Below are 17328 nucleotides of genomic sequence, written 5' to 3'. Positions count from 1 at the left end.
CACTAAAGTCCTTCCACTGTCCTTGATAGGAGATGCTGCTGACAGTGTGGATATAGCAGCAGTCCTGGATCAAATGCAGTCAACGCCGTGCTTGATCACTTGCACGCTGACAGTTCATATGCACAGGAAAAACGTGCTTTGGGGGGGGGGGTGTCACGTAATGCACGCAGCTTGCTGCTGATGGGGTGCTTGAACTGTTGCTACTACAACATGTTTCAGAGGGCGTGGCCTCCTTTATCCACTTGCCAACCGCAATACGTTGCAGTCTGCAAGTCAGCCATAATCCCGGTATTGTTTTTTCCAGCAGGCGGCTGGCTCTTTCATGAAAGTGGTCAGAGCGGCTCATGAGCCGCTGGAACAGTTTCCGAAGCGGAAGGAGGAGGGGATGTCTCCCCCCCCCCCCCCACTGCTTGCTTTGCTCACGGGTGTTTCCCTGGCTTACCGTTTCCGCTGGTTCACCCGAGAAACAATCCGACGGTGCGGCCGTCTGCTCCCATAGGCGATCAAAGAGTAACACTCTTTGATTGACTCTATGGCCTTGGAGGACTGAAGAGACATCATAACATCACTTCCAATCCAGGCTGGGAGAAAGTTTATTTTTCTGGATCTTTTAAAAAGGCAAAGTTAACCTTTTTTTTTTTTCTTCCAGATCCCGTATACCAATATAGCATTAATGCACTTCTTTTGCAAAAATAAAACAGCTTTCCATTAATTCTACACATACTTACCTCACCCTCTTTATAGCTGTGTAACACACTGCTCGATTACTTCTGCCTTAATTCCTGGTCAGACTATAGGTCGTGACACAGGAAGTGACACAGGTCGTGACACCAGCTGAGGGTAGATCATGCAGGTGTTCTGTCAGATTAGGCGACCGTCAGATTTCGTAACGGAAGGAAAGTTTCGTCACGGCCATCTTGGTACACCCCGCACTCAGCCACACTAAGCAGATACTTTTTTACACCCACCGAAATATTGCATTTCACATTTTTACAACTAAACTGAGCTTATATTGTTAAATACAGCATTTAAAAATCCGCGACACTGTTTTGATTTTGAATTTTAAAAGCAGCAGCAAGCCTGCTGATCTCACACTTTTGCTGATCTGTCAGAAGACCGCGGCTTTTAAAATTCAACATCAAAACAGTGTCACGGACTTCTAAATACTAGTATTTAACTATACAAGCTCAGTTTAGTGGTAAAAATGTGAAATGCAAGATTTCGGTGGGTGTAAAAAAGATGTCCGCTTGGCGACTTCAGACTGTAGGCTTTCTGTGGCTGAGTACGGGGTGTACCAAGACGGCCGTGAAGGAACAGGACGTCACAAGTTTTGATGGGTCGCCTAATCTGACGGAACAATTACCTAAAGTTTGAACAAAGGTGAACTTAGCCTTTAAAAAAAAGTTAAAGAGGAGATTTGGGGTCTTTTTGACCCCAGATCTTTCCATAAACAGGACCTGTCATCCTTATTTCTATTACAAGGGATGTTTACATTCTGTGGCATAAGAATAAAAAGAATCAAAAGAAAAAAGTAAAGCGCCCCATCCCTCCATGCGTGCAGAAGCAAATGCAAATGTAAATTGCGCACACATATGTAAACGCTATTTGAACCACACATGTGAGGTATCGTCACGAACGTTAGCACGAGCGCAATAATCCTTGCGCTAGACCTCCTCTCTGTAACTCCAAATAGGTAACCCATAAAGGCGTTTCAATCGTCGCCTATGGAGATTTATCCGTAGTTTGTTGCCATTCCATAAGCGTGTGCAACTTTAAAGCGTGACATGTTAGATATCTGTTTACTCAGCATAACATCTTTCACATTATACCAAAAAAAAAAAATTATTGGGCCACTGTTGCATTTTGTTTTAATTCATTAAAAGTGTAGTTTATCCAAAAGAAATGTGTATGAAAAACCGGTAAACAAATACCGTGCGACATAAAAAAAAAAATCACAACAATTGCCATTTTATTCTCTAGAGTCTCTGCAAAAAAAAAAAAAAAAAAATTATATACGTTAGGGGGTTACAATTTTTTTTCTAGCAAAAAAGATACTGATTTTAAACTTGTAAACAAAAAAGTGCCAGAAAAAGCCTGGTCGGCAAGTGGTTATCAAGTCCAGGGTACACCATACCATAGTAGCGTGGTGGGGAGAGGGGATGAGCTACGATTCATATTTTCTTGTGAGTGCATTTTTATCTAGTTTCTAATCATAAAACAAAGGGTGTTGCACCAGAGCCTGTGCACTCTTCTCTACCTTTGTTTGTTTTCTAGTGCCGCTGGTTACGAGAGCAGCGAGATTGTGGTGCTATTAAAGACTAACCCTTTCAAGGCTGGAGATATATTGAATATTTGGACCCACAGGTCATCTGTGGCGTTACCGCAAGTACTGGCATATGTGTATAAAATTCTTGTACTCACTGCATCAGATTCTTTATCAGATTCATACAAGAACACAAGTCGCGGAGTGCCCACTGAGGTCTCTGGTTTCTTTTTGCGGTCCGTTGGTTTATCTTCATGAACCTTTGTTCCCTCTTTACGGACCTTTGGTTTTTCTTCATCAACCTCCATTCTCTCTTTGCGGACCTTTGGTTTCTCTTCATGAACCTCCATTCTCTCTTTGCGGACCTTTGGTTTCTCTTCATGAACCTCCATTCTCTCTTTGCGGACCTTTGGTTTCTCTTCATGAACCTCCATTCTCTCTTTGCGGACCTTTGGTTTCTCTTCATGAACCACCATTCCCTCTTTGCGGACCTTTGGTTTCTCTTCATGAACCTCCAGTTTCTCTTTACGGTCCCCCGGTTTCTCTTTGTGGGCCTCAGGTTCTTCTTTAAGAATCACTCTTGAGACAGTTCGCCTTATCCGGATTGGGTGATCTTTCCTCTCCGACCTCCAGGTTGATTTCTCTTCCACAATTTCTTTCTTGGGGGTCTCTGTCCTGGGTAATGGCTCTGAACGCCTGGACTTTCCTTTACGGACTTCCAGTTCTTCATTAGGAACCGCCCTTGTGATGGTTCGTCCCAACCAGCTTGGGTGACCGGCACTCTCCGACCTCCATGACGAATTCTCTTCCTCAATCTCGCTCTCGGGGGTATTTGTCCTGTATGACAAGTCTAAATCCTCTGACTCCCGCCGCTGGAACCTACCCATCCTTTCCACTACCGGCTGACTTGTCAACTGGCTATCCAGTGATCTTCTCCCTCTTGCGGAAACTCCTATGTCGCTGAATGCCCTCTTAAACAACAAGGACGGAGCATTGGGCCTTTGTGCCCGGGACCTCTGTAAATCCTCAGATTTTGTTTGGTGTTCTCACCCATCACGATTTGGCGATCACCCTGCAAACAGGATTCAGGAAACAAGCTGAATTGTTAAAAGCAATCTGTTATAAAGACAGGAAGGTGATATGTACAGTACTGTGCAAAAGTTTTAGGCAGGTGTGAAGAAATGCTGTAAAGTAAGAATGCTTTCAGAATGATATATTTGAATTGTTTATTTTTTTTATCAATTTACAAAATGCAAAGCGAGTGAACAGAAGAAAGGTCTAAATCAGGGATATGCAATTAGCGGACCTCCAGCTGTTGCAGAACTACAAGTCCCAAGAGGCATAGCAAGACTGACAGCCACAAGCATGACATCCAGAGGCATGATGGGAGTTGTAGTTTTGCAACAGCTGGAGGTCCGCCAATTGCATATCCCTGGTCTAAATCAAATATTTGGTGTGACCACCCTTTGGCTTCAAACCAGCATCAGTTTTTACACTTGTACAAAGTCAGGGATTTTGTAGGATTGGAGTCAGGTGTATGATTAATTAAAATATACCAAACAGGTGCTAATGTGATCATCAATTTCATATGTAGGTTGAAACAGTCATTAACTAAAAACAGAACAAACTGCGTAGGAGGCTTAAAACTGGGCGAGGAACAGCCAAACTCTGCTACTAAGGTGAGGTTGTGGAAGACAGTTTCATGTCACAGGTCATACAACATGGCAAGACTGAGCACAGCAACAAGACACAAGGTAGATATACTGCATCAGCAAGGTCTCTCCGAGGCAAAGATTTCAAAGCAGACTGAGGGTTCATGATGTCCTGTTCAAGCTCTTTTGAAGAAGCTCAAACAAACAACGTTGAGGGCTGTAGACGCAGTGGTCGGCCAAAGAAACTTAATGCAGCAGATGAAAGACACATCATGCTTACTTCCCTTCCACATCAGAAGATGACCATCAATGCCATCAGCACAGAACTGGTGAAAACCAGTGGGACCTAGGTACCCTCCCCCCACTCACCTACTGTCCTGAGAAGTCTGGCCAGAAGTGGTCTTCATGGAAGAATTGCAGACACAAAGCCAAACATTCGACGTGGAAACAAGGCTAAGCAACTCAACTATGCAGGAAAACATATGAACTGGGGTGCAGAAAAATGGCAGCAGGTGCTCTGAACTGATGAGTCAAAATGCGAAATATCTGGCTGTAGCGGGAGACAGTTTGTTGGCGATAGTGAGTGTCTGCAGCCAACAGTGAAGCATAGTGGAGGTTCCTTGCATATTTGGGGCTGCGTTTCTGCAAATGGAGTTGGAGATTTGGTTAGGATCAATGGTGGTCTCAATATTAAGAAATACAGGCAGATACTTCATCATACCATACCATCAGGGAGGCGTGTGACTGGCCCCAAACATACAGGCAATGTATTTAAGAACTATCTTCAGCCCTCACCATCCCCATGAGGACCACAATACAGATATGGCAGGACGCTAGGGTAGTATACCAGAAGCCTCTTCATGTATCCCCACATACACCACTCTGGGGAAACACAAGGATGCCTCATTTATACAACATTCTGCATCCTTTTCTGTGGGCAAAGAGAGGGATCACCACCCTGAAACATATTATATTGGAAGGTGGGATTATGCCTTTTCAGGAACCAAGACGCTTATATACACTACCTAGCTCTTTTGCATTTAGGTATTGGCAACTGAGACATGCAGTTGGGGCCCCAATTCACAGGATTGATAATCCTCGAGTCTGACTCCATTGAGCGCCTGCTGATCTCCAGCGTGATGGGGGAAGCCCCTATCCATTTTGTATTTATACCTGACAGTGGCTTACGACACCAAACCCACCCGATCTTTGGATGAATGGAGAATGGATATTCCGGCCCTGGGTGAAGAGGGGTGGGAGGAGTGCATCTCTACTTTTATACCGTCTATGATAGCATCCAAAGACAGGTTCATCCAGCTTAAGTTCCTCCACAGGGCATACTACACCCCGCATAGAATGGCCAGTATATACCCCCCACCTTGACCCATCCTGCCATAGATGCAAGACTGAGGCGGGGACGTTCTGGCACATGGTCTGGTCCTGTCCCAAGCGCTGGCCATACTGGGGGGGGGGGGGAGTTTGACTCAGGTTAAATGAGTGACGGAGTTTGACTCAGGTTAAATGAGTGACGCCCAGTTACCCCTTGACCCTCTGGTGCTCCTGCTGGGTTACCTGGTGGAGGTCGAGGGAGACAGATATGTTGCTATGTATAACCTTTTCTCTGTTCTATGCCAGAAGGGAGATACTTCTAAAATGGAAATCGGTTGAGCCACCTACTCCTGACAGAAATTCAGTACTACCCCTATATTGACTCACCTATGAGAGCAGGCAATGTCTGGGCAAATTTGACAAAGTGTGGCCTACATGGATAGATGCCTGTGGCTGATGGGTGTAGAGGGGTTGCCCTCCTTGAGTGTACACTATTCCTCTCCTTTTTTCTGAGTGAATCCTCTCCATCCATTACATTGGCCTCACGGCATAAGTCTCTCCTGTTTCTGTCCCCCCCCCCCCCGATGGAGGTTCTATTACCTCTCACCGGATATTTGTTTGCAATTGGGCGAGGGTTAATGAATGCTGACATTCTAACTGGCAGATTGTTGTACTTTGAGTTAAAGTTTTCCTTTGAAATAGGGTCATGTGATAAACCACAGGATACTGTACCTCTTGTACACATTATTACTATTGATAGTAATCTGTATTGTAATTTCAAGAATACCCTTTGCTGCATATGCTGAATTGTTCAATAAAAAATCTTTTCTGTAAAAATAAAAAATGAATAAATAATAAAAAAAACAAAAAAAATAAAACACATCTTCAGTGTAAAGAAGAACAAAAAGAAGTGATGGTTTGGTCCCCACAGAGCCCTGATCTCAACATCATGGAGTCTGTCTGCGATTACATGAAGAGACAGAAGGATTTGAGGCAGCCCACATCCACAGAAGATCTGTGCTTAGTTCTCCAAGATGTTTGGAGCAACCTACCTGCTGAGTTCCTTCAAAAACCATGTGCAAAAACCTAAACCAAAAACCTAGAAGCACTGATGCTGGTTTGAAGGCAAAGGGGGGTCACACCAAATTTGGATTTCTCTTCTCTTCATTTATTTTCCACTTTGTTTATTTTTATCAATTGACTATTAAACACTTCTATTTCTGAAAGCATTCTTCATTTATAGCATTTTTTTTTCCACACCTGCCCAAAACTTTTGCACAGTAGTTTAGTTCTAACAGAGTTATGGAGTCCTAACACACTCCCTGCCCTCGGGTGACAATTGTTGCTCAGTAAGGATGTCACTCCTGGACAGGAAGTGAATTAATGGCAAGATTGGCATGTTGAAATAAAGGGGGGAAAAAAAAAAAAAAAGTATAAAAATAGAAAACTAATGCAGCCACAACATCATAGCACCGGTAAGCTGCAATACTATAAATTTTTGTTCTTGGATTTAGTTACGCTTTAAGACTACAACCAGACAAATACTGAAACCAAACACTAGTACTTTTTAAAGCCCATCTGCCAGCTCCCCCTAACCACCAGTGTAGAAGTGACCACTTACATTGGTGGGCAATTAAAAAAAATGCCCCCCTCACACTGATGGTTGAGGAAGAAAAGACCCTTTACGTTGGTGATCAATGTAAAAAGTGACCCTTTAGATTGGTGGTCAATGGAAAAAAGGTCCATTCGCATTGATAATCAGTGGAGAAACACTGCTTTATAATGCTGCTAATCTGTGTCGGAGTGACCCATTATATTGGTGGTCAATAGAAAAAACGTCCCTTCTCATTGATTGTCAATGGGGAATAGCTCCTTTACAATGCTGATCTGTGCAGGGGTGACCCCTTATATTGGTGGTGTTTCCCCCATGATTAAGCTCCAAGGGGCAAAGCGAAACGCGTTGGAGCATGGTCTGATGGGAGTTCAGACTGAGGTTGCCACAAACCATCGACCCATGGAATTGTATAGATGTGCAGCTAAAAGGAGACCTTCTTACCCTTATATTGGTGGTCAATAGAAAATGTCCCTTTGTATTGATGGTCAATGGAGAAAAGCCCCGTTACAATGGTGATCTGTGTAGGAGTGACCCCTTATGTTGGATGTCAGAGAGAGACGCTGCCCCCTTAAATTACAGTCACTGCAGGTGGGAGGTCAGTCTGCCACTGCTCACCGCTTGGGGAACCTCTGGTGGAAACCTGTCTGAGAAAAAGTAGCTTTGGGTTGTAGCACCTTAGAGTGATCGGGCCTCACCACCGATAGTTCTTGAATACCCATAACTGTCAATACAGTAGAATTAGACTCCCCATTGGATAGAGTGACCCCCTTACTTTGGAGGTCAGCGAGATGCTGCCCCCTTACATTGTGGTCAATGGATGGTCTTACCTCTGTTAGTGACACCGAAGCCCTAGAAGTAGGTGTTGATGGCTCCGCTCGGTCAGATCTGTGGAAGTCCAAGCTGATAGTCCGTCGGTGGCCTCTGCTCGGTGCGCTCTCTGTGGAATTGCTGCCAAGTCGGTGATCCAGAGTGCGTTTCGGCGTACTCTCATAGGGGTAGACCCTGACTTGCCTCTCCCTCGGCGGGCTGGGGCCATCAGGGTCTCGCTCTCTGCTGCGATGGGCCCCTCTCGGGAGTTTTGAATCCAGGCCTCTCAAGTATTTACTTGGAGACATTTCTGGTGGACTCGACCATCTATGCTTCCGCGAACCACTCCGATCAGCCATAGTGCCTGGGGAGAGAAGAAAAATTAAGAAAGCACGTGGGTCACCGACCTTCAGATCTCACAGCTGGATCTTCTGCTGCAGTACGAGGCCTATGGGTGGCCATCCATACCATGTATTGCCAAGGTATTGTCTGAGAGGTACCTGCAACAATTGGGCAAGGCATGGGTGAAATGTGAACAAAGCTCAAAAACAATATTCCTGACTGATTAATGGCGGCAACACAGACACTTGTTGAGTGTCTTGTTGAGTTTTGCAAAGCAATAAAAAGGGTCAGTCCACCCAAAACAAACATTTAGCCTGGTTTCACACATGTGCGGTGCGAATTGAAGCTCAGGTTTCACTGGGGAGATAACAATCTCCTGTTCAACGGATTCATTGCGTTTTTGCTCAGGATTAGAGAGCAGGGAGGGGGGGGGAGAGGGGGAGTTGTAGTGAGGAGAAAGAGAAAATCCTTGTTCAGAACGCAATGCATCTGCAAATCAGATGCGTTCCCATAGGAGATAATAGGCTTGTAGTTCGCACCGCAATGCCCAAAAAACGCACACGTTTTTTTGTGCAATGCGCAGTGCGAATGCAACGCACATATGTGAACCAGATACATTCATATGAATGTATTTTAAAATGTCCTGCGAATTAGATGCGGTGTAAGCCGCATCTAATTCGCATAGGTGTGAACCCGGGCTTAAAAAGCCAACTTCAGATAAAGCATTTCTTTCCGATTTGAATGGAGTGTGGAAGGGATAGAACTACGCTGTTTTATTGCTCTCTGTGACCCCACTGAGATTCACTCTCACTTCCTGTCCTAAAGAGGGGTCAGAGAAACAGGAAGTTTTTTTTTTTTTTTTTAAGATTTCTTTGTATGTTGTTTATTTGTCTTTGTTTACATTTGTTATTTTAGTATTAATGTTCTTGTTTACAGCCTTGATGAAGAGGGATGTCCCCTGAAACGTGTTGGCCAGACTTTGTACTTTGCTGGTTGAACTAGTATTTGATTTATCATGAATATTACATTTATATAATATATGGATTATATAAAATTAACCCCTTAGCGCTGAGCAGCCACATATATTCGGCCCCGTTAAAACAATTTACCGTGCTGAGAGCGCACTGCCTGCATGGTAGCCGGTGGGTACTGGAAAGCTCCCAATGGACACTAGTGATCAGGAGCTTTCCGATCATGTGACCGCCAATCACAGCAGTCACATGACTTGAATGCCCGCCTCTGCCTTCTGGCTTTTAGGACCCTTAAAAAGCCAGGAGACCTTCGGCGGGAAGGGGTTAAATTATATAAATATGTTTATTGTGATATTAATACATTATATAAATAGAATTACATTGAATTTTAAATATTTTTTATTATTTATTACTGGTTGATTTATTAAAAAAAAAAAAAAAAAAAAAAAACAAACACACACACACACACACACCCCCCTTTGGACTTGTTTGTTTGTTTGCCACTCTTACCGGTTCAATTACATAAAGGGGGCTATTTACTAAAACTGGTGCGCACAGAATCTTGTGCAGCTCTGCATAGTAACCAATCAGCTTCCAGGGTTTATTGTCAGAGCTTACAGTGGTTGTAAAGGCAGAAGTTTTTTTTTATCTTAATGCATTAAGATAAAAAGCCTTCTGTGTGCAGCAGCACCCCCCCCCCCCCACACACACACACACACTTAGCTGAGGTCCCTGTCTGTCCACAAGTGTCTCAGCCATCCGAGATTCTCCTTCCCGATTGGCTGAGACACAGCAGCGGCACCCTTGGCTTCCGCTTCTGTCAAAGTCAGCTAGCCAATTAGGGGAGAGAGGGGGCTGGCCAGGTCAGGGCTCGGTTTATGAATGGACACAGGGAGCTGTGACTTGGCTTGGGTGCCCCCATAGCACGGTGCTTGCCGTGGGGGGGGGGGGCACTGAACAGAAGGGAGGGGCCAGGATCACAGAAGAGGAGGAGCCGATAAGAGAAGGATCTGGGCTGCTCTGTGCAAATCCACTGCAACAGAGCAGGTAAGTCTAACATGTTTTTTATTTTTATAGGAAAAAAAAAAAAAAAAAAACACCTTTACAATCACTTTAATTGAATAAGCTGAAGTTAGAAGCTGATTGGTTAACCACTTCAGCCCCGGAAGAATTTAGCCCCTTCCTGACCAGAGCACTTTTTGCGATTCGGCACTGCGTCGCTTTAACTGACAATTGCGCGGTCGTGCGACGTGGCTCCCAAACAAAATTGATGTCCTTTTTTTCCCACAAATAGAGCTTTCTTTTGGTGGTATTTGATCAACTCTGCCGTTTTTATTTTTTTTGCGCCATAAACAAAAAAATAGCGACAATTTTGAAAAAAAAACAAAAAAAAAAAACACATTTTTTACTTTTTCTATTATAAATATCCCCAAAAAATAATTAAAAACACTTTTCTTCCTCAGTTTAGGCCGATACGTATTCTTCTACATATTTTTGGTTAAAAAAAAAAAAATTGCAATAAGCGTTTATTATTATTATTATTATTATTCAGGATTTATATAGCGCCAGCAGTTTACGCAGCGCTTTACAATATAAAAGGGAGACAATACAGTTATAATACAATACAATAGGATTAAGAGGGCCCTGCTCAGAAGAGCTTACAGTTTATTGATTGGTTTGGATGCCCAGTGTCAATCAACCTTCTTCCTGAATGCCCAGGCTGTCATGGGCCCTCCCCTTAGGAGGCGTGTCATCACACCGGCTCACAGAGGAATGCTGCAAAGAGAGGCTCCATGTAAAGGCGTGGAACTGGTCTCTTCAGCAATCTAGACCTGCCCATAGCTGGAGGAAGAAGAAGAGGGTCCCCTGATCTCAAGCAACCAGGAGATCACCGGGGGGAAAAAAAAAATAAATAAAAAAGGGTACACATACACATTTTTTTCCCCTGTATAAATGGTGCAGTGTTGCTCCGGTGCGGGGTGAAGCTGGAGTTCACCTTAAGTTTTTGGCTGATGCTGGAGAATTCCACCAAATTTCATTTTATGGCTGTTTGTCCTCATTTGTGAGATTTTCCCTCATGTCCTGTCTCACAGAAAGTGCAATAAAAGCCCAACAGAAGATCTAACCACATCTAAGCCCAGGCTGACTGCGGTGTCCAGCAACAACAGGAAGTCCGCTGTGTGTCCTGCAAGAAACATCCCCCCCAGAAGAAAGGAATCCTTCCCCTAGGACAGTGATGGCGAACCTTGGCACCACAGATGTTTTGGAACTACATTTCCCATGATGCTCATGCACTCTGCAGTGTAGTTGAGCATCATGGGAAATGTAGTTCCAAAACATCTGGGGTGCCAAGGTTCGCCATCACTGCCCTAGGAAGTCTGAACAGCAAGATATCAAGTCTGCTGTGTGCTGCAAGAAAACTCCGGCCGGAAGTCCAGTGTGTATTGCAAAATATCAACCCTCCCTTAGGAAGTCTGCTGTTTGCTGAAAATTACTAACCCTCCTCCAAGAAAATCTGCTGTGTGTCCTGAAAGTTGCTTCCCCTTTAGAAAAGGCCATTGTGTGCAGCAAGATATTAAACCACCAGGAAGTCCATTGTGTGTTGCAAAATGTCACACCCCCCAGGAAGTCTGCTGTTTGATGCATAATATTAACCCTTCGGAAAGTCTGCTGTGTGTTCTGCAAGATACTCACTCCCTTCCACAAGAAAGACCACTGTGTGCAGCAAAAAGTTTAATCTGCCCCAAGAAGTTTTCTATGACCAGCAAGATATCAACTACTGTGTTGCAAAATATCAACCCCACCCCCCTCTTAGGAAGCCTGCTGTTTGATGTAAAATATTAACCTTTCTCCAAAAAAAGGCAGCTGTGTGCAGCAAGATATCAACTCCCCCTAGGAAATCTGCTGTATGATGCAAGACATCAACCCCCATAGGAAGTGTCTGTTTGTGTTTGCAACAGGGTATTGCTAGAACCCCCCCCTCAAGAAAGTCTGCTGTGTGTCCTGCAAGATACTTCACACCCATACTATGTGGAATGTGTCCTGCAAGTGTGTCTCTCTCCCGCTCCAAAAAAGTCTGCTGATATCACCCTCTCCCGGGAAGTCCACTGCGGGCTGCAAGATATCTTCCCCTAGAAAGTCTGCTGTGTGCAGCAAGATAGCAATCCATCCTCAGGAAGTATACTGTGCAGGGCGATATCAACTCCCCCTACTAAGTCCGCTGTGTGCTGCAGATATCTCCCCCTCCCCCCTTAGGAAATCTGCTGTGTGCTGCAAGATATCATCCCCCCTAGGTGTTGTTTGCGGCAAGGTATCGACCGAGATTCCCCCCCCCCAAGAAAGTCCGCTGTGTGTTCTGCAAGATTTTATCTTGCCCTAGAAAAGTCAGCTGTGTGCTGCAAGATGTTACCTTCCCCTAGAAAAGTCTGCTGTGTGCTGCAAGATGTTACCTTCCCCTAGAAAAGTCTGCTGTGTGCTGCAAGATGTTACCTTCCCCTAGAAAAGTCTGCTGTGTGCTGCAAGATACCTTCCCCTAGAAAAGTCTGCTGTGTGCTGCAAGCTGTTACCTTTCCCCTAGAAAAGTCTGCTGTGTGCTGCAAGCTGTTACCTTTCCCCTAGAAAAGTCTGCTGTGTGCTGCAAGCTGTTACCTTTCCCCTAGAAAAGTCTGCTGTGTGCTGCAAGATACCTTCCCCTAGAAAAGTCTGCTGTGTGCTGCAAGATACCTTCCCCTAGAAAAGTCTGCTGTGTGCTGCAAGATACCTTCCCCTAGAAAGTCTGCTGTGTGCTGCAAGATACCTTCCCCTAGAAAGTCTGCTGTGTGCAGCAAGATACCTTCCCCTAGAAAGTCTGCTGTGTGCAGCAAGATACCTTCCCCTAGAAAGTCTGCTGTGTGCAGCAAGATACCTTCCCCTAGAAAGTCTGCTGTGTGCAGCAAGATACCTTCCCCTAGAAAGTCTGCTGTGTGCAGCAAGATACCTTCCCCTAGAAAGTCTGCTGTGTGCAGCAAGATACCTTCCCCTAGAAAGTCTGCTGTGTTCAGCAAGATATCAATCCATCCCCAGGAAGTATACTGTGCAGGGAGACATAAGCTCCCCCTACTAAGTCTGCTGCAGATATCTCCCCCCCCCCTTAAGAAATCTGCTGTGTGCTGCAAGAGATCATCCCCCCTAGGAGGTGTTTGCGGCAAGGTATCGCATGAGCTTCCCCCCCTAAGAAAGTCCGCTGTGTGTTCTGCAAAATACCTTCCTCTAGAACAGTATGCTGTGTGCTGCAAGATGCCTTCCTCTAGAACAGTATGCTGTGTGCTGCAAGATAATGTCCACAACTGAGAAAATGTTATCTGGTGCAAACAATAATAAATGTTCCATGTATATTGGAGACGGGGAGCCTTGGATGCTAAGCGGAGCCGGGTGATTACCTGAAACTCAACAGAATCCATAATCTGCACCCCGATAAGAGGGACGTGTTCTCAGTGCTGTGCGTTATCTGCACAGGAGCTGCACCTCTCCTGCCCGGCTCCATGCATTGAACAATCTCAATTGCTGCCTTGAAGGTTGAATAAGCAGAGGACTCAAAACATTTTTTTTTTTTTCCCCCCTCAGACTGTAAGCTCTGCTGCCTCCCTACTCACCATCGCAGGGCACCAAGTAGTGAGGGGCTGTCCCCAGGCCTTGCTGTAATGCAGTATTCTGCTCTGTGTCCGGCTCTGGGTTCCTATCACATGGTGGACGAGGGGGGCGGGAGGGGGAGGGGAGAGTGAAACTTTGCTCTACAGATATCACTTGCTTGGCTCAGCAATCCTTTTACTTTCTATTTCTCCCCAGGAAACCCCTGGAAGTCGCTCCGCTGCATTTTATTCTTCTATTAATAGGTCAGGAAGAGAAGTGGCGCTCTGTGCTTAGATTTGGGGGGGGGGGTGCCTGTTTATATTGATTTACACAGCAGGTTTAACCCCTTCACAGCCGGGGGCCATTTCTTGAAAATTTGGCCACAAATAATAAAATGAATGTTTTGTAAATGAAAATGAGCTTTAAAAAAAAGGCAAACTCCGCCTTTTATTGTAATACAGACACACCCATTATTCATGAAATAAAGAATAATTTTTCTAATTTACCTACCATTTATTTACCTCGCTGCTTAAAAACCCCTTTCCCATTATATATCATTTGGGGTGTGCAGCATCTTTATCTCTCTTTATATGTGTTTTTCCTATGCTATACACACCCATTTAATAAAAATAAATTTTTTTTTTTTTTTTGCATCGAAGCCTGCAGAGCATTACAACCACGATTTGGCCTCATTTAGACGTGCGGTTGGGGGAGTGGTAAAAATGCACGGTTGAGTCTCATTTTTGCCACACCCCCCCCCCCCAAGCTGCAGTGGACAGGGGAGTTTACATGCTACAGTGAAATCTACCTGCCATGTAATGCAATCAATGCATTCAGGTCAAAGGGGGAAGTGCTGCAAGCGCACACAATGCACATAGTGATAGCGCTGGGGATAAAACAGGCGATGAGGAGTCACAAATCCTCCTCGCCGCCCATCAGTCGCCTCTAAAGCGCGATCCGAATGAGGATCTGACTTCAGAGGAAAGGTGGGATCTAGATGTATTGGCCAGGTCACACCAGAGAAAACAGTCCGGAAGGCGTTTCCACTTTTGTGGTGCGATTTACGTCCATACAAAAATGAATGGGCGCCAATTGAACTGCAAAGAGTTGCATGAGATTTAAACAGGAATGCAGCGTCCGACGATTGCGCCTAGATGCCGGACCGCTTCTCAGCGAGCCTGAGCCGGTCGCTCCCACCCCCCCTCCTCCTCTCCCCACTGAGCGCTGGAGGGGCAGAGCGCAGAGCTGGTGACCGACAGCCACACCTCTCTGGTCAGAGCAGAGGGGGAGAACTGAGCGATCATGTGATCATTCAGTCTTAGAGGCGACGGGGGACAGATTCAGCATCAGACCGATGCATCCACACAGGTGTGTATGAAGGTTAGTGGGGTTTTTTTTCTTCCCCTTAATTCCGCACTTTAACCGATTGCCGGCCAGCCGCCGCAGTTATACTGCGGCAGGTTGGCTCGGCTGCACAAATAAAGGCGGTCCCTTCAACAGCTATAGCAGGCGCACCCACGTCACCGGAGCCGCCGCGATATCCGCCGGCCACCTGCGATCGCTCCTCAAAGAGCCAGAATGGGGGGGGGGATCTGTCAACGTAAACAAAACAGGTCCCCGTTCTGTCAGGGGAGTAGAGAGAGATCGTCTGTTCCTAGTGATCGGGAACAGCGATCTCTCTCCTCCTCCTCCAGTCAGTCCCCCCCCAGTTAGAAACACCTCCCTAGGGACACACTTAACCCCTTGATCGCCCCCTAGTGTTAACCCCTTCTCCGCCAGTGACATTTATATCGTAATAAGTAGCTATTTTTATAGCACTGATCGCTGTAATAACGTCACTGGTCCCAAAAGTGTCCGATCTGTCTGCCGCATTGTTGCAGTCCCGCTAAAAATGGCTGATCGCCACCATTACTAGTAATAAAAATGCCATAAATCTATCACATAGTTTGTAGACACTATAACTTTTGCACAAACCAATCAATATAGGCTTATTGCGACTTTTTTTTTTTTTTACCAAAAATATGTAGAATATATATTGGCATTGGCCTAAACTGATGAAGCCTTTTTTTTTGGGGGGGGGGGGGATTAGGGGATATTATAGCAAAAAAAAAAAAAAAAAAGTTTTTTTTTCAAAATTGTTGCTCTTTTTTTGTTTACAGCGCGAAAAAATTTTAACGCAGAGGTGATCAAATACCACCAAAAGAAAACTATTTGTGGGGGGTAAAAAAAAATAAAAGATAAATTTTGTTTGGGTATAGCGTCGCACGACAGCGCAATTGTCAGTTAAAGTGACGCAGTGCCGTATCGCAAAACAAAAAAAAAAAAAATGGCCTGGTCATTAAGGGGGTAAATCCTTCCATGGCTTGTTAATTTTAGCGCACAGAAAAACAACCTATTGCCCAATTTTTTTTGATAAAATATAAAAGACAAATTTGCATCAAATAAAGAGATACCAAACACGTTGAGCCTAAAAAACTGGGCATAAAAAAAAGAAGACAACGGTATCTTAAAAACTGTCCATAGGAGATGCATTAAAGCCCCCACATCAGTTTAGTGATAACCATGAATTGTGGTCCTAGAAATATTCATCTCACCTCAGCGACACCCAACGTGCATGTTTGCATTGCATTGTCTTTGCGTTTTCATTGACTTTATTAAACTTTTTTAATACTTATTTTTTTTACTTTATAGCCATCGCAAGGGGCTGATTGGTGTCCCCCACTGGAACACCTAGAGAGTTCCCCTTTTATTGGTGGTGATGTGGGCACCCCTCGCCCACTGAGCTGACACTTGGAGCTCTCTGGCTGACGAAGATCCACAACGTTCAGGGTGCTTATGTATTACACTCTACACAGAGGAGTCATGCTGAGACTTGTGGTTCCCCTTAGGGTGGTAATATCAGGTAGTCATGGTGCCCCCAGGGTGGTAATATCTGGGTATTTGGTAGTCGTGGTGCCCCCAGGGTGGTAATATCTGGGTATTTGGTAGTCGTGGTGCCCCCAGGGTGGTAATATCTGGGTATTTGGTAGTCGTGGTGCCCCCAGGGGGTAATATGGGGGTATTTGGTAGTCGTGGTGCCCCCAGGGTGGTAATATCTGGGTATTTGGTAGTCGTGGTGCCCCCAGGGGGTAATATGGGGGTATTTGGTAGTCGTGGTGCCCCCAGGGTGGTAATATCTGGGTATTTGGTAGTCGTGGTGCCCCCAGGGGGTAATATGGGGGTATTTGGTAGTCGTGGTGCCCCCAGGGTGGTAATATCTGGGTATTTGGTAGTCGTGGTGCCCCCAGGGTGGTAATATCGGGGTATTTGGTAGTCGTGGTGCCCCCAGGGGGTAATATCGGGGTATTTGGTAGTCGTGGTGCCCCCAGGGGGGTAATATCTGGGTATTTGCTAGTCATGGTGACTCCAGGGGGTAATATGGGGGTGTCAGGACATGCCGGTACTTGTAGTTCCCCCGGGGCCCCCCGGTTACCTCAGGCTGCTCTCTGCTGATTGGAGACATTCACTGCTCAGCTCCCCGGACTCCTCACTGCACCTTCCGCTGCTCTGCACAGCCGATAGGCCAGATCGCAGCGCGGCCCCGCCCCCTGTCACACGATGATTGGACAGTCACCCCGTCTACCCATGGCACGCGGTCTTGTGGCGCTGGAACTGAAGGCCGCGCTCTGATTGGCTGCCGAGGGACGAGCTGAAACCATGTGGAGCCACGCCCCCTATAGTCACATGTCCTAGAGAAACAGC

The 17328-nt window shown here is 45.5% G+C and overlaps 1 protein-coding gene across 1 annotated transcript in view; it reads right to left on the bottom strand.

Moving 5' to 3' along the window:
- TATDN2 (TatD DNase domain containing 2) overlaps window positions 1-17257 on the bottom strand; it is a 19747-nt gene extending 2490 nt beyond the window's left edge. Inside the window, 3 exon segments of the mRNA XM_073591880.1 lie at window positions 2422-3309; window positions 7687-8030; window positions 17060-17257. Of these exon segments, the coding sequence (XP_073447981.1) occupies window positions 2422-3309; window positions 7687-8025 (1227 nt within the window). The 5' untranslated portion in view covers window positions 8026-8030; window positions 17060-17257.
- Between the last annotated feature and the right edge of the window lie 71 nt (window positions 17258-17328).

Source organism: Aquarana catesbeiana, linkage group LG07 (assembly GCF_042186555.1).
Source record: "Aquarana catesbeiana isolate 2022-GZ linkage group LG07, ASM4218655v1, whole genome shotgun sequence".
Classification (NCBI taxonomy): Eukaryota; Metazoa; Chordata; class Amphibia; order Anura; family Ranidae; genus Aquarana; species Aquarana catesbeiana.
This window is presented reverse-complemented; position numbering and strand designations above follow the sequence as displayed.